Below are 18,363 nucleotides of genomic sequence, written 5' to 3'. Positions count from 1 at the left end.
GAGATAAGATATTTCCTTGGACGCTTTCAGTGATCACCTCTATCAAACTGACTCTCAAGTCAAAACAAAAGTGATCTTTCAGGAAGTGGAGGAACTAGATAAGCAGAGAACATTGTGAGAGAAAACTCTAATGGAAGAGAGTGTGATTACAGAGCCTGGGAAGTCAATTATACTAAGCACACCCGTGGGACACAGAGACATGAGCCTCCTTGAAAGATATTGTAGAAAAACAAGAACACACAGCTCCCTGTTTTGCAAAGTTCCTGTGATAGATGCCTTGGTGCCTGAAAGCCAAATATTTGATTTGAAGACTTCACATATACTAGAGGGGACTATCAGGGCATCTCTCAGGCTAGAAATTAACCAAGCCAAGAATGGTATGCCAAGATGATTCCAACTCTTGCATCTTCATAGTCAGGATGGTCCCTGGACTCCTGGGATCACCCAGGGGTCAGAGGTCACAAGCTGAGCCACTGTAGCATTTGATGCCACAGAATACAATAGCCATTTGTATGCTCCAATACCCCATTCCTATAACAAAACTTGATTTAGCATTAAATACTTGCTGGAGTGATGTGTCGTCTGCAAAAATAAAAGGATATAAAAAATAATGCCTACCTTGTCTCCAAATCTAGAAAATGACATGCTATGTTTGTGGCCTATATATTTATATATTTTGAAATAATCATTGAACTAACCCTTTCCAGGAAACAAGATCCCACTCTTTCTGGAGCATCAACACAATTTTCCAGACTGTTCATGAAAATGCTGTAAAAATTTCAAAGAAAAAAAATATGATTTTATGTGAAATATGCTACATTGGTCAACAACCATTTAAATAATAATCACAAAAAAAAGAAAATTCAATTCAGCAATTACATACTTGTTATGGAATTCATATATTTCTGCCATGTTTCCAAAGAGAACATCCCTTTTACTTCTCAGGAGAGGTGGCATAAGAACAAACATCTCTGGATTATCCATCTCCGCTCTATAGCCCTACCCAAAATAAATATATTTATTCATTTAAAAAATAGTCACATCAACATTCGATTGGGCCACCAAAGATACAAGTACAGCAGAATGTATATGGGATTAGAGGGTAAAGTTGTTTGTAATTTTATTATTCATATCTTCAAGTTCCCCCAAGTTATCCACTATTATTATTATTTTCAATAGCAGGACAAGGAAGCTCAGGTTTTCTACCCAATGGGTAGAAGAAAGGGACAACTTTTTGGCCTTGGGTGTAGCTAAAAGGAAAGAAAATAGAAACCAGGTATGAAAGATGATATTACAGGTCATTAACTTCTCCTTAAACATGGAATAAGTGTTTGAGTTTTGCCAGACCAAATTAATATTACTAATATGACATTTGTAACAAGTGAATGCTTTTCTCCATACTTAGGGCTTTATCTCATGATCTCTGAATAGCACCCTGGGAATAATTATAACAATCCACTGTATTCCTAACAGAACAGCTTATCTCTTCTGTAATGAATTCTGAAGCCACAATCCTCACTACAGAGGGAGAACCTGAATGCACACATTTAACAATCAAGGAAGGAGACAAAAAGGCAAGTTTGCACTTCCTAATGAATTCCAGAAAAAGAATGCATGTGAATCAGTTCTAATGAGGTAGATGAAATTGGAGCCTATTATACAGAGTGAAGTAAGTCAGAAAGAAAAACACCAATACAGTATGTTAACGCATATATATGGAATTTAGAAAGATGGTAACAATGACACTATATGCAAGACAGCAAAAGAGACACAGATGTAAAGAACAGTCTTTTGGACTCTGTGGGAGAAGGCGAGGGTGGGATGATTTGAGGGAATGGCATTGAAGCATGTATATTATCATGTGTGAAACAGATCGCCAGTCCAGGTTCAATGCATGAGACAGAGTGCTCAGGGCTGGTGCACTGGGATGACCCAGAGGGATGGGATGGGAAGGGAAGTAGGAGCGGGGTTCAGGATGGGGAATACATGTACACCCATGGCTGATTCATGTCAATGTATGGCAAAAACCACTACAATAGTGTGAAGTAATTAGCCTCCAATTAAAATAAATTAATTAATTTTTTTAAAAAAGACAGGAAAATACAATATGAGTCACTTACCAACAAAACAGTAAACAGTTCCCTAACATATGCCCTCTCGGTCTGTATCAGCTCATTTAGGACGTGGCTAAAATGAAAGGACCGTATTTGTCAGTTATTTTATGGCTTTAGAATTGTATTGTAACATTTCATTTATTATCCTGATAAATTGTCTAAGATGAAAATTAGCAGTGCAGAGGAACTACCCATGGTTTGGTTTTATCATCAAAATATAAAATTAATTCTATGGTTTCTAGAATAAGTACTACCCACAAGACTCTTTAAAATGTATTAAAAAAAAAAAAGAGGAGTGGGGCTCAGGAGTCATTTTTAAATGAGGAAAAAAAACCCAAAACTAATTTTATTTCCAACTCACTAAGCTTAAGAATCATTTACTAAAAACTCACAAAATCTATTCCTAAAATCCTGGGGAATACTTTCTTGGACAGCACAATTTCTGTGCTATTTATTGTTCTCCCTCTATCTCTCTCAGAAAAAAATCATATAAGCATTTTAGACACAATTTTCCCTTTTTCCTCAGTAATGTTTTGAAGTTTTCCAAGACATGATATGAATTTATAATACTAGTTTTCCCAAATATAGATCATAGTTAACTTTCTGTAGTAACTTTGTTTACTATCCCTTTAAAATAAAATACAATACATTTTCCTTCCAATGTGATTTCCAATTGACATTGTATTTAAAATTTATTTCCTCACTCCCCAATGTTATCCATTTAATGTAACTTCTTTTTCTTTGTTTTTTGTGTTTTGGCAGCACCACACAGCATGCAGGATCTTCATTCCCTGACTAGGGATTGAAGCCATACCTGCTGCAGTGGAAGCTTAGAATCTTAACTTCTGAACCACCAGGGAAGTCCCTAATTTAACTTTTATCCCTGGCCTCTTTTTAATTTTTACACTTTTATAAATTTAACTAACATTTAACAATCTTTGCATATAACTCTGTTTCAAATTATTTGTTACTTGCTCCAAACTACTGGTTACTTACTCAAAACTCTGTGATATAAAATTTAAAAGGTGACTATTCATATGTGTGGAATGTTAACATAATAATATAAAAGTGAATGAAATGATTTTTATTAGTACCTATAAAATCACATTGTATACCTACATAATCTTCTGTAGTTTTTGAAACATTGACCCATTCACTCTCACCTCTTTCATAAAAGAGGAGACTATGAATCTGAAAAGATCTAGTTAATTTTCAAGTCACATAAACAGAGCATAGGTTGGCCAGGACTTCTGACACCTTCTCTAGTGCACATTTGATCAAACCCAGCAGAACCATATTCTGGGAACTCAAAATTCTAAGTACATTTGCTTTGAACACTGAATCAGAGCCTCCTACTGGTAGATGTGTATATGGGTGTATGTTAATAAATAAAAGATACTTCTTTAAAATATCCAAGCTATTGTCATTGTCCAAATTGGAGGACTGAACAGAACTTCTCTTCTCCTGACAATCATATACTGCTTCAGTCTGAAATGAAAAGAAAAGTGAAATTAGCATCTATGTAGGTATAGTTAGTTCTTCTTCATGGAAATGTAGCCCAAATTAAGTTTTCTTCTTTCTATGTTCTAACTATATAGATAAACTAAAAAGTAACACTATGATTATGATTTTTCTCAGAAATAACTTTGATATATATTAGTTAAAATTATTTTAGTTGCCTAAGAGGACAGATTTAAGATATTCATTACAATTTACTTTATACGTTAAGTAATGTTTCATTTCTATAGCACTTCAGGGAAATGAGGTTAATTCCTAAAAAGTTGATTGTCCTGGGACTTCCCTGATGGGTCAGCAGTTAAGACTCTGCACTTCCATTGCAGGGGCATGGGTTCCATTCCTGGTTGGGGAACTAAGATCTGGACCCAAAGGGAAAAAAAAAGTTGGCTGTCCAGGAAAGGGAAAACCGAGTTTCAGAGAGCTTTCACAAAGGGCCAAGGTCACCTAGTAAGTGATAAAACTGCCAAACCCATGGTCAGCCACCATTATTACATGCCCTCTTTTTTTGGATGTGTGTGTGTGTGTGTGTGTGGACCATTTTTTAAGGTCTTTCCTGAATTTGTTACAATATTGCTTCTGTCTTATGCTTTGGGTTTTTTTTTTTTTTTTTTTTTGGCTGCGAGGCATGTGGGATCCTAGATCCCCAACCAGGATCAAACCCACACTCCCTGCACTGGAAGCACAGTCTTAACCACTGGACCACCAGGGAAGTCCCTCATATTCCCTCTTTAAAAGTGTATAATTTCTGTATGTTCCATGTACCAAGTGTTATCATTTTAACTACTATAATTAAGACTGAAAATACTGCATACTGCACTTCTCAGATAGGTATGTGCCATCCACTCCTAACAGGGTTCTGAAATACAAGGCTGAAAAGTTTTGAACCATCAAATTTTAAATGCCTAAGGATTGTGCAAATTGACTTGACTTGGAAGTATATGTGCATTTGGGAACTGGATTGACTAGCTAGGTATCTCACCAAGGAAATGTACAGAATCACAGCCTTTTATTTTTACCTTGGGGATATGCAAATGAATAAATCCACATAGCTATTAAGGTAGGCATGACTTGAAACCAGAACCAAAAGACATGGCAGACTAAGGAATTTGGCATTCAGCCTGTTTCCTTCTTGAAATCAGAAACTCTGGCTGTAGAACATGATAACCAGACATGGTGTGTCAGTATGGGTCATTTGCTAGCCTGCTAACAACTACATAAAACACTTAGAGCATTACCATGCACCACACAATACTCAAAGTACTTCATAAATACTAGATTATTTTATCTTAGTTATACTAACTCCATAATGAGGGTGTTCTCTTATTACCTCCATTTTATAGATAAGGAAACTGACTTCCAGAGAATTTGCCCAAGGTTATGCAGCCAGTAAGTGATGGAGCTGGGCTGAAGTCAGGCATTCTAGCCACACAATCTGTATCACATGCTATCCTGCCTCTGGGAGATACATTCTTGGCCTTATTTACCATCAAGAACATACAAAGAAAACGTAAGATGCTGCAGTAATGAGGCGACTACTCTCTGCAGATACCAGATTGTCATGAATAACTCAGAAGGAAACTTGAATCTACCAAGAAAAGAATAGGTGTGTTTTTTGAGCCTAGCAGATAGTCCATTAGAACCTGTCCTTTGTCCATGCTTTCCACTTGCAGGACTGGAATCACTTATGAAAGGAGTTTCGTTTTGTAAAAAGGTGCAGCACTTATTCAGCTGAATTGAGGTGCAGGCAGGAAAGAGAAACTAGAACTTATATGAGATGTTCTACAGCATTTATTCTGAACTGGAGCCAAGACTTGAGAAACTGCTCATACAACTGGGGCTAGGCCAGTACTGTAATTAGACACAACACAATAGCAGCTTTTTCTTCTAGATATAATAGGCTTTCAAATGCACAATATTGGTTCAGTGAATGAAAAATACGGTTTTAGTCCCATCCTGCTTCTGCAACGACAGCAATAAAGCCAATTTTGAATTAATTAATGATATTTACTTTTGTGTTGCTCTGATTTTGTCTCCAAGTCTTCTTCCCTGATAGAGAAATATGAGAGAATTTCAAACAAGAATTAAAATCAATACTTTCATAAAAATATGTGCATGTGTATTAAAAAGAGAGATTAATGTGCCAACATGTTTATATTAGTATTTTAAAATCACATTATATATAACAGATGATTGGTTAGACTTATTTACATGATTTCAACTTCTCATAGAGCATGATTTTGCCATGTATTCACCCATTCTCTCATTCATTGAACACTCGCTGGATTGCTGAGCAAGCATGAAGCTAGGTGTTAGTACCTATGATTATTTGCAGATTTAGTGATCATTCTAATATATAAGCATTTAATCAGATTGTAGCTCACTGATTACCTGAATCAAAAAGAGTTTCAGGATAAAATCTCAATTTAACTAATAATTAGAGCATCTGACATTTATTTGGCACTTACTATATGCTGGACACTATTCTAAGCCCTATATGTGCATTTGCTTTTTTACCTCTCAAATTGACCCTTGAAGATAAGTACTACTTCCCCATTATATAGGTTAAGCATAAGATGTCCAAGAAGCAGAAGTGGTACACAAATCTGTATAATCTACCGTCAGAATTCATGTTTCTAACCACTCTATATAAAACAACATTACTGAAGCACATTAAAATGCTAAAACAAAACCAAATAAAACAAACAAAAAAAAAAACCAACTTCATCAAAATTCCAAGCTTCCATCTTTCTGTTCTTCCTGTGTAATCTCTCTTTTTGTTCTGTTCAATCTTTCTATTTCATTTACAAAGGGTGAGCCCTTGTATTACCAAGCAAGGAGTCCAGATGCTCCTCCAGAGCCCAGGGCATGGTCCAGTCAAAGACTAGGCCATTCAAGTTTCTAAGTCTCAGGGCTGCTGAAAAGAACCCTGCCCACAAGGGCTGTGTCCATCACTTCTCACCATGGAAGGAACAGATTTCTTGTCCTTTCTGCCTCTACTGGGAGCCACTGCAAGGCCCACTCAGGGAAAGACTCTGCCGTTAATGAGTTCTCTAAACTGTATCCTTCTCTCCATTTACTTAAAATATATTCTATACAGGAATTTTTACCTTTATATAATGTATATGTAAATGGATAAATATAAATTAGACTTAGTGGCAATTACCATATAAAATTAGTTTCTCAGTAAATATTGATGTCCATCACTTTAAAGAAACTTGATATCCAGAGATCCAAAGTTACTTATAAAGCAAACTTAGGGAGCTTTACAAACTAGCTTTTACTAATTAATTCTTTGCAAATACATTAAGAGATGAAAAAGGAGTGCATACAAAACTTATGAGAAGTATATCTTTTTCGAAAAGCAAGGTATTGGGTTGGCCAAAAAGTTTGTTCAGGTGTTTCTGTAAGACGTTACAGAAAAACCTGACCTGACCTTTTTGGCCAACCCAATAGATGTCTTCATTCTTTTAATAATGTGACTATGCTGCTGCTGCTGCTAAGTCGCTTCAGTCGTGTCCGACTCTGTGCGACCCCACAGACAGCAGCCCACCAGGCTCCCCCGTCCCTGGGATTCTCCAGGCAAGAACACTGGAGTGGGTTGCCATTTCCTTCTCCAATGCATGAAAGTGAAAAGTGAAAGTGAAGTCGCTCAGTTGTGTCCAACTCTTCATGACCGCATGGACTGCAGCCTACCAGGCTCCTCTGTCCATGGGATTTTCCAGGCAAGAGTACTGGAGTGGGCTGCCATTGCCTTCTCCGGAACTGAGCTTACATTCTAGCAAAAGAAACAGAAAACAGGCAATTATGCTAAAGCTAGGAAGATATGAAGAGGGGCTTGATATCCCATAGTATAACACCTGACCAAACTGGGGTGCAGGAGAGGAGGAGAGGTAGGAAGGAAGAACTTACCTTAAGGAAGAGAAGAGAACACTAGGTGTAAAGTCCAAAGGGCAAGACAACTAGGGGTATTTAAGAAGGGAAAGTGGGAAACAGGGAGACTGCTATAGTTGTCAAGGCAACAGATGGGTGTTAGCTTGGATTAGGAAAGTGGCAGTGAGGGCTAGCAGGGCGGATTCGAAGAAGCGGAATTTTGGACTGATTAGAGGTGGGGATGAGTGAGAAAGAGGAGTGGAAAAAATGGCATCCTTTTGGGGTATGCTGAGACTGAGCTGCCAATAGGAAATTCAAGGAGGCAAATTGTAAATACAGACTCTGAAGTTTAGGAGAAAGATCTAGACTAGAGCTACAGGTTTAGGAGCTCAAACCGTTTTCTCTCTCACACACAATGTTCTTTCATAACTTCCCTCTATATGAAATATTAATTCAGCAAAATATTTATTACATCTTTCTAGGTGCCAGACACGGTGCTAGATAAAAGATTCTACTTGATGCAAATTAATAAACAAAAACAACAACAAAAAAACAGTTTGACTTTTTTTTTTTGGTTTAGTATGGTTGACTTATTTTATTAAAAAAAATTAACACTTCTGTGTTGATTTGACCAAATCTCATATTTTTTTTAACCAAATCTTATATATTTGACTTAGCAATTAAAAGTTTTGAAGAATTATTTGGACCTGATTGTTATAATTTCCATTACTCACAGACCAAGTAGGTAAAATGAACCATGTCTGTAGCATAAATGATGCTCTGATTTAATTTAGGAACCATGATGGATAACTGATATAATCATTTATCCATCCATGTCATTTATTCAGTAAGCTGCCATCTTCCTCATAAATACCTTAGGCAAATTCAAGCTACTCCCAACAAATAGGCTTACTGTGGGTGACACAGTCTCTAAAATGAAAGCAAATTTATTTTAACAAATTTAAGTTAAAAGCCAATTGTTTTCTTTGTTTTTGTCTTATGAATGGTCATCTGATAAAAGAGAATAATCCACTTTTTATATAGTTATTTTCTAATATAAGTGGATTGCTTATTATGAAAGCTAATGGATGCTTATTATGAAAAAAATGAGAAAGTTAACCTTACGTAGAATGTGAGAAGGAACTGTTGCTGGTTTTAGGTGCCAAACTGAATTTTCACATGTACACAAACTCAGAAAATGTACTGACGAAAAGTAATAAAGATGGGTACCTTTTGAAAAAAGTTTACATGCTTGAAAGAAAGAATATCCAACTCCCACTGCAGAAAGAAAGTGTAATGCCATTAAATAAGAATATCAGAAAGCAAAAAAATGAAACAACACAAAACAAAATGTACTTTTAGTGACTAAGGCCTTGAACGGGTCTTGGGCAGTCTTTTCAGAGCTCTGTTCCTCAACCGTTCAGAGGAGTTGAGCTTTTAGAGAACCATAAAGCAAGAGGCCTTCATTAGAGAGAAGGAAAAGTCTAGTTTATTGAGTATTTTTAAATATTCTACAATTTTTTAACTTTGCCTTCAGTAGGTATTTCATTTTGAAATCAATAGGCATTATTATTCCTAATTTATAGACAGACAAAACAAGGCAAAATCAACAAAAGAGGTTAAGTGAACTGTCCCTGGTCACACACCCCATGAATGGAGCCAGAAATACAACTGAGCTCTGTCTTCTGCTTAGCAATATCAACCTATTCTATTTTTATTCTCATAGCTGTTGGTTTTGATCCCCTATTGGTTTTTGTTCTTCTTATTCTTTTTTCCTAGTATCTTCTTAGTATTATTCATTTATGGCAATGCTTATAGTTTTATTTGTGAGTATATTTTTATATTTAATAACCATTAACTATATGACTTTTATCATCTTAGTTACCTGCTTTCATCACTTGGTTTTAATCTGATCTCTGCTGGAGCTGAGCTGGACTTTTACATTCATTATGCCTGGCTCAGGCTTTCTCTGGTTTTCAAAGCAGTTCCCATATATTAATGAAGTCTCTGATTCTCTCAGATCAAAGACATGGAATTTAGGCCCACCTTCACAAACTTAACTAACTTAGGGCCCCAAAGACCAAACTACTTTCCCCTAAGGGGCACCAGAGGCAGCTCAAGGAAAATCTTGGGGCAGTAGTCATCTTATTTCCAGAGTAGCTCAACACCACAGAGAGCATAATTATTTTATCCCACAGAACTTAGAAAACAGAAATAAATATTACATGTTTAAAATCATCTACAAAGATTAAAACAAGTAAATGAACTCTCTAACAGTTAATTACTAGCAAAATTATTTGATTTACCTGTACGTGTTTAGAAAAGGCAATCTACTTGATTATCTAAGCCATTCACTTATTAGAAGCCTATAAGAACCAAATAATAGCTTATCCCTATAAGTGGTAAATGCATGTGTGTATATACTATTTTCATAGGCTTCCTTGCACCTGCTGAAGAAAAGGGTGAATTATTTGTGAGTTTGATGCTAGTATAAAGTTCATATTCACTGCAAAATTGGGAAATTCAGCCCAGATTTTCATCATCCTATACTGTACTATATTACTACTATGTTTAATTATTGTACAATAATCTCTATCATGACTCCTGCCTTCTGCAATACAATCTGCACATGACCAAGGATGCTTAAAAAAAAACAATTCCTATTTCTCAGGATTGAAGAATGAGTTCAGTATTTATATTAAAAGTAACAAAGTAAACAACAGCAAGAAGAAAAGAGAGAGAAAAGGGGAATCTAAGATACTCTACCTTGTGTAGGTGAAAAAAATGGTGCTCTAGATCTGACCAAATTGTCAGAAGCAGGTACTACAAATGGAATCGGCCTCACATGTTTATCTGTCCGGTTTCTGAAACCGGCCTGTTGGTTCTCAAATATACTTCGGATGTTTTCAAGCTTGAGTTGGATGGTCTGCATTTGAACCTGCAGGTTACATAAGAAATCTATGAAATATTTTCTGAAATGGGGGTCATTACAAATCCTATTACATTTCTCGGTCTCAGACAGATACAAAATTAATTTAGACTTTAATATATAACTAGAAGAAATTTAGGAAAGTAATGGGGAACAGATTAAGGCATTATTTCACATGGTTACAAAACCAGAAGGTCTCAACCAAAACAACTTGAAGAAGAAATTTATCAAGCAATCATCAAATAAGTCAGTCACTGAATAGGTGATTTACCTTTCATTGGCTGAAAGGGGATAACAGCTAGAAAAGAGGGCGTGTTGAGCACAAGAAAGCTACCAAGTTAAGCGCTGTCACAGTAGTTTGTTATGTTTTAGCCTGCAGGACATTCTACAGTTCACCATGTTATACTGGGTTGGTCAAAAAGTTCGTTTGGGTTTTTCTGTAAGATGGTATGGAAAAACTGGAATGAACTTTTTGTCTAACTCAGTAAAAGGCTCCTCAGAGGCATTGATGGATAATGTACCCTTCTGGCCCTCCTACATGATTTGAGGCAGCAAGAGTTAGGCTTCGTGGCTTCTAGAGTCACTTGGTTAACGCCAAGGCTATGTTTCTGATCTTCTGCGGCATGCCCCTAAGATCTGAAGCTAAACATGGATTTAGATACTATTCTAAACTTTAGAGTCAATGAGACACTTTAGCAGCAAATAACAACACAGATGCTCTTCTCTGTACTGTGGAGAGAGAGCTTGATGGCACCTGCAAGGGGGTGGTGCTGAACTAACCTAAGCTCTCTACCCTGCCAACACAAGCTTCTACTGCTCCCCATTCCCCAGGTAGACCCATATCCTTCCTTTATCACTTTATCCTCAAACTGAGTGGGAAAGCTGGATCTGTGTCTACACAGCATCTTCTGGTGGTCACTGCAGCAGGAAGGAAAGATGTTCGGTGTAGACTGTTCTTGATATGGGCCCAATATCCTATGACAGCTTTGGACATTTCTCGAAGGATGCACAAGAAAATATATGTGAAAGCTGCTAGTAAGTGAAAAGAGTTTAAAAGTAATGCAGTCATAGGACTTCCCTGGTGATTCAGTGGTTAAGATTCTGTACTCCCACTGCAGGGTACATAGGTTCAATACCCAGTGGAAGAACTAAGATGTCACATGCCAAAAAAAAAAAAATGTTTTTAATTAAAAATCATTCAAAGCTCAAAAAGGAAATTCAGTTCAGTTTGGTTCAGTCACTCAGTCGTGTCTGCCTCTTTGCAACCTCATGGACTACAGCATGCTAGGTTTCCCTGTCCATCACCAACTCCTGGAGCTTGCTCAAACTCATGTCCATTGAATCGGTGATGCCATCCAACCATCTCATTCTCTGTCATCTCCTTCTCCTGTCTTCAATCTTTCCCAGCATCAGGGTCTTTTCCAATGAGTCAGCTCTTCGCATTATGTGGCTGAAGTATTGGAGCCTCAGCTTCAGTATCAATCCTTCCAATGAATATTCAGGACTGATTTCCTTTAGGATTGACTGGCTTGATCTCCTTGCAGTCCAAGGGACTTGCAAGAGTCTTCTCCAACACCACAGTTCAAAAGCATCAATTCTTCAGTGCTCAACTTTCTTTATGGTCCAACTCGCACATCCATACATCACTACTGGAAAAACCATAGCTTTGCCTAGACAGTTCTTTGAGGGTAAAGGATTGTCTCTGCTTTTTAATATGCTGTCTAGGTTTGTCATAACTTTTCTCCTAAGGAGCAAGCGTCTTTTAATTTCATGGCTGCAGTCACTATCTGCAGTGATTTTGAAGCGCAAGACAATAGTCTGTCACTGTTTCCATTGTTTCCCCATATATTTGCCACGAAGTGATGGGACCGGATGCCATGATCTTCATTTTTGGAATGTTGAGTTTGAAGCCAGCTTTTTCACTCTCCTCTTTCACTTTCATCAAGAGGCTCTTTAGTTCTTCTTCGCTTTCCGTCATAATGGTGGTGTCATCTGCATATCTGAGGTTATTGATATTTCTGCCTGCAATCTTGATTCCAGCTTGTGCTTCATCCAGTCCAGTATTTCGCATGATGTACTCTGCATATAAGTTAAATAAGCAAGATGACAATATATAGCCTTGACGTACTCCTTTCCCAATTTGAAACCAGGCCATTGTTCCACGTCTGGTTCTAACTGTTGCCTCTTGACCTGCATACACATTTCTCAGGAATCAGGTAAGATGGCCTGGTATTCCCATCTCTTTAAGAATTTTCCAGTTTGTTGTGATCCACGGAGTCAAAGGCTTTAGCATAGTCAATGAAGCAGAAGTAGATGTTTTTCTGGAATTCTCTTGCTTTTTCTATGATCCAATGATGTTGGCAATTTGATCTCTGGTTCCTCTGCCTTTTCTAAATCCAGCTTGAACATTTGGAAATTCTCAGTTTATGTACTGCTGAAGCCCAGCTTGGAGAATTTTGAACATTACTTTGCTAGTGTGTGAGATGAGTGAGATTATGCAGTAGTTTGAACATTCTTTGGCATTGTATTTCTTTGGGATTGGAATGAAAACCGACTTTTTCCAGTCCCATGGCCACTGCTGAGTTTTCCAAATTTGCTGGCATATTGAGTACAGCACTTTCACAGCATCTTAGGATTTGAAATAGCTCAACTGGAATTCCATCACCTCCACTAGCTTTGTTCGTAGTGATGCTTCCTAAGGCCCATTTGACTTCACATTCCAGGATGTCTGGCTCTAGATGAGTGACCATACCATCATGGTTATCTGGGTCATGAAGATCTTTTCTGTATAGTTCTTCTGTGTATTCTTGCTACCTCTTCTTTATATCTTCTGCTTCTGTTCGGTCCATACCATTTCTGTCCTTTATTGTGCCCATCTTTGCATGAAATGTTCCCTTGGTGTCTCGAATTTTCTTGAAGAGATCTCTAGTCTTTCCCATTCTCTTGTTTTCCTCTCTTTACATTGATCACTTAGGAAGGCTTTCTTATTTCTCCTTCTAATCTCTGTAACTCGGCATTCAGATGGATATATCTTTCTTTTTCTCCCTTGCCTTTCACTTCTCTTCTTTTCTCAGCTATCTGTAAGGCCTCCTAAGACAACCATTTTGCCTTTCTGCATTTCTTCTTCTTGGGGATGGTTTTGAACCCCACCTCCTGTACAATGTCATGAACCTCTGTCCATAGTTCTTTAGGTGCTCTATTTATCAGATATAATCCCTTGAATCTATTTCTCACTTCTACTGTATAATAGTAAGAGATTTGATTTAGATCATACCTGAATGGTCTAGTGGTTTCCCCTACTTTCTTCAGTTTAAGTCTGAATTTGGCAATAAGGAGTTCATGATCTGAGCCACAGTCAGCGCCTGGTCTTGTTTTTGCTGACTGTATAGAGCTTCTCCATCTTCAGCTGCAAAGAATGTAATCAATCTGATTTCAGTGTTGACCATATGGTAATGTCCTTGTGTAGAGTCGTCTCTTGTGTTATTGGAAGAGGTTGTTTGCTATGACCAGTGTGTTCTCTTGACAGACTCTGTTAGCCTTTGCCCTGCTTCATTTTGTATTCGAAGGCCAATCTTGCCTGTTACTCCAGGTATCTCTTGACTTCCTTCTTTTGCATTCCAATCCCCTATGATGATAAGGACATCTTTCATTTCATGTTAGTTCTGGAAGGTCTTGTAGGTCTTCATAGATCTGATCAATTTCATCTTCTACAGCATCAGTGGTTGGGGCATAGACTTGGATTACTGTGATATTGAATGGTTTGCCTTGGAAATGAACTGAGATCATTCTGTCATTTTTGAGAGTGCACCCAAGTACTGCATTTTGGACTCTTTTGTTGACCACGAAGGCTACTCTATTTCTTCCAAGGGATCCTTGCCCACAGTAGTAGATATAATAGTCATCTGAATTAAATTCACCCATTCCAGTCCATTTTAGTTAACTGATTACTAAAATGTCAATGTTCACTCTTGCTATCTCCTGTTTGAGCACTTCCAATTTACCTTGATTCATGGACCTAACATTGCAGGTGGGAAATTACTCTTCATTATAAGGCAAATATAAATATTAGGATTCTTTGACATGTAACAGTGGCTCTGATATAACCCCAATCGTTAAGAGAACTCGGTAATTGCAACGTGATGTAAAGTTACCTGTAAAGCAGTAAAACTCTTATCAACACTAACACAATCATAGCTTTTAAAAATTTGTTTCCATGCCCCCCCCCAAGTCTCTTACCTTGAGTTCAGGAGATAAAATGATACCAAATTCATACTGTAGGGTTTCAGGATCATAATTTATAAAGGGTAGAGCCATTTCAAGAAAATTTTCAATGTCTTGGAGGGCCTTCTGTGCATCTTCTTTAGACTGAAACTTGTCTATTTCTTGATTAGCCAGAAGGCACTCTCCTTCATCACAGCACTGTCGAGCCTGGTAAGCAAATCCCACACACACACAAACCATGAATGAATAAATGAGAAATCTGTTTGTCCCTTAGGAGAGTGTTTATCAGCCCTGGCTGCTATGAATCAGAGTTGTTTTCAGAGCTGTTAAAAAGAAAAAAAAAATCTCTACTCCCAGAAATTCTGATTCAGTAGCTCTGGGCTGTAAGCCAGGCTCCATAGGTATTTCTTTCTTTCTTTCTTTTTTTTTTTTTTTTTGAAATATAGCTGATTTACAATGTTGTACTAATTTCTGCTGCATAGAAAAGTGATTCAAGTGATTCAGTTATATATATATACATATTTACTCTTTTTTATATCCTTTTCCATTATGGTTTATCACAGGATATTGAATATAGTTCCCTGTGGTATAGAGTAGAATTTTGTTGTTTATCCATCCTGTATGTAATAGTTTGCATCTGCTCACCCCAGTCTCCTATTCCATTCCTCCCTGACGAACCTCCCCCTTGGCAACCAGAAATCCCTTCTCTATATCTCCACAGGTACTTCAGAGGCACGGCCAAGGCTGGGAAGCCCTGCACTCATTTCATAACAAGGAATTCATTCTGAAGCAGGAGTCTGACCATTCTCGCAACACCAGCTGCACATTTTTTCCCAAAAATCAATAACTGAAATATGAAATTCTTTGCAAAATCTCAAGTGTAATAAAAATGCATGATGATCACCTAGCACAAAGAAAAAGTTTCCTTGTCACAGAAGATGTACAGATTAGAATGCTCATGCTCAGATCCAATGCCTATATGTGATACCCCTATTTTACATTCCACTGCCATGATCAAAACTTCTCTTCACTGCCTAATCATCAAAGGGGTCAGACTCTATTTCATGGAGGAACAGTTTCTAATCACTGTTTGTTGTTAGAACAGTTTCTAATCACTGTTGTTCACAGTTACATTGCTGTAACTATGAAATGTGGAATGAGAGTCAGGCTTGAGCAAAATGGCCCCCATGGTTTTTCAAAGTGTTCTAACTGCAAACTATCACCAGAGCAGAGGCTTCAGAGATGAACCTAAAATAGAGGGAGCCATCACCACCACCATGCTCATATTCAGAACAGGGGCCAAAATCCTTATGGTCCTTAATCTTGGACTGGCCGTGAATACTGCAAAGTGGACGAATGAAATAGGCATAATCAAACTCAGTTCTTCAGACTTCTTACAAATCTAATTTCAAAGCTATGCCAAACCCTGGCCTTACAGCCTCTGAGAAGGACTCAGGTAGAAAAAAAAATGTAATTTCTCTTTCAGAAATGCACCATGTCCCGTGACGTTACCTGCTGTAGGAGTTTATGCATTTTAAAGGTCCTGTTGAGCTGTATCTGTTTGGTTCTGATTTCATTTACCAAAATATCAGAAAGGTAACGTAGTTCATTGCACCTCTGACAGATCAAATCCAGGGCATAATGGTGACTTGCTGCGAGCCTGTGTCCATGTATTATTACGAACCGGGCCTTTGCTAACAGGTCCTGATTTTAAGAAAGAAGGAAAATAATAACTGCAAGATCTCCATCTGAATAGAGGGGGAGAAAACGTAATTAAAAAGGAAATTGGTTGAGCCAGAGAGAGATATTGCCAAGTATACGGTTTGATGTCATACTTCTGCCAGCTGCAAAAAAGCTTCCAGTTATAGTCATTAGCTATACGTGCATGCGCATGCTAAGTTGCTTCAGTCGTGTCTGACTCTTTGCGAGCCCATGGACTGTAGCCCACCATGCTCCTCTATCCATGGGATTCTCCAGGCAAGAATACTGGAGTGAGTTGCTATGCCCTCCTTCAGGGGATCTTTCCGACCCAGGGATTGAACCTGCATCTCTTATGTCTCCTGCATCAGCAGGCAGGTCATTTACCACTAGCGCCACCTGAAAAGCCTAATGTCATTAGCTATGGCAGCGGTGTTATCGGAAGCTCATGCACTTCTGGTCACAGAAACAGAAAATTAACCAGCCCACCCAGAAGGTGGATGAGATTTGCTCCTCCTGGGAGGTACAGATTTAGAACAGGACAAAATATAATCAATGAGATGCAAACCAGCCAAGTGAAAGCTAAGGGATTTCATATCACCTCAGCCATGGAAATCCTATTAGATCTAGTTGGCATCTACTTGAGGACTTGACAGCTCAGACAGTAAAGCATCTGCCTGCAATGCAGAAGACCCGGGTTCAATCCCTGGGTCGGGAAGATCCCCTGGAGAAGGAAATGGCAGTTTCCTTCTGGCCGACTCCAGTATTCTTGCCTGGAAAATCCCATGGATGGAGCCTGGTAGGCTACAGTCCATGGGGTCACAAAGAGTCGGACACGATTGACCAACTTCACTTTTTTGAGGACTTGACAGATTTGAAGAGACCGCCACAGGGTTTCCCTGTCAAAAAGCAACTCAAAGCTTAGTCTTCATTCTAACTACTGACTGTCTCAACCCAGTGTTGTGACTGAAACATAAAATTTACCATCTTATCCATTTTGAAGTGTACAGTTAAGCAGGGTTGAGTGTAGTCACATTGTTTTGCAAGATGAAAAAGATCTGGAGATGTGTTACACAATAATGCAGATACACTCAATACTGTTGAACCATACACTTCAAAATGGTTAAGCTGGTGAATTATATTTTGAGTGTCTTACCACAATTAAAACTAAAAATTATTCAAAACAAAACACAACAAAATGAAAACAAACAGAACAAAAACAGACAAAAAATTTGAAGCTCTGAAGCCAGTTTGCCTTCTCTTTTTCTCCAAAGCAAAGAGATCTGGAGCTTGCCCCATGATCACAAAGATCTATGAGTAAAATTCCAGAACTGGACACCACAACCGCTGCCTCTCAATTTTGTTTTTAGATGCTTATGGTACTGAGAAATCAATTTATTTGTTGAGAATACACCTTAAAAGGGCTTCCCTGGTGGCTCAGCTGGTAAAGAATCTGCCTGTCATGCAGGAGACCTGGGTTTGATCCCTGGGTTGGGAAGGTCCCTTGGAGAAGGGAACGGCTACCCACTCCAGTATTCTGGCCTGGAGAATTCCATGGACTGTAGAGTCCATGGGGTCACAGAGAGTCAGACATGACTGAGCTACTTTCACTTTTTCACCTTAAAAACAACAGCCTCGCTCTCACATACAAGTCAGGAGAGCAAAGCTAGAATGTGTTGAGTGTAAAGCCTTGAATTCAAGCTTCAAGACCAGCAGAATAAATGACAGCTGGCTCTTGTGAGTATTTATGCTTTATGTCCATATATCCTAGGTACTGTGCTAAGTGTTTTATCCACAGGATCCAAATAATTCCTAATAATCACTCTGCAAAGTAGGTCATCACATCCCCAATTTATAGATAAGGACACAGAGGTTTAGAAAACTTAGTTTACCCAAGGCCACACAGCTGGTAAGGCTAAATAGACCTATCTATATGAATCTGTGTCTGATTCAGTTGCATATACCAAATGATGGTTATTTAAGGAATTATATTTTTAAGGTTTCCATCATTTC

General features: G+C 38.1%; 1 protein-coding gene across 9 annotated transcripts in view; it reads right to left on the bottom strand.

Annotated features, from left to right (window-relative positions):
• MCF2 (MCF.2 cell line derived transforming sequence) overlaps positions 1-18,363 on the bottom strand; it is a 125,444-nt gene that overhangs the window by 40,236 nt on the left and 66,845 nt on the right. For 6 of the 9 annotated variants that reach the window (XM_044936775.2, XM_044936773.2, XM_025276193.3 and 3 more), the window contains 9 exons: positions 16,165-16,356; positions 14,668-14,859; positions 10,269-10,440; positions 8,733-8,780; positions 5,641-5,678; positions 3,514-3,602; positions 2,121-2,187; positions 884-999; positions 699-768 (listed from right to left, as the gene is read on the bottom strand). In XM_044936775.2, the coding sequence (XP_044792710.2) occupies positions 699-768; positions 884-999; positions 2,121-2,187; positions 3,514-3,602; positions 5,641-5,678; positions 8,733-8,780; positions 10,269-10,440; positions 14,668-14,859; positions 16,165-16,356 (984 nt within the window). The remainder of the gene's footprint in view (positions 1-698; positions 769-883; positions 1,000-2,120; positions 2,188-3,513; positions 3,603-5,640; positions 5,679-8,732; positions 8,781-10,268; positions 10,441-14,667; positions 14,860-16,164; positions 16,357-18,363) is intronic. The other 3 variants (XM_044936774.2, XM_044936780.2, XM_044936778.2) reach the window with 1 other exon arrangement.

Source organism: Bubalus bubalis, chromosome X (assembly GCF_019923935.1).
Source record: "Bubalus bubalis isolate 160015118507 breed Murrah chromosome X, NDDB_SH_1, whole genome shotgun sequence".
In the NCBI taxonomy this organism is placed as follows: domain Eukaryota; kingdom Metazoa; phylum Chordata; class Mammalia; order Artiodactyla; family Bovidae; genus Bubalus; species Bubalus bubalis.
The sequence above is the reverse complement of the archived record's forward strand: the minus strand, read 5'-3'. Positions and strand labels throughout refer to the sequence as shown.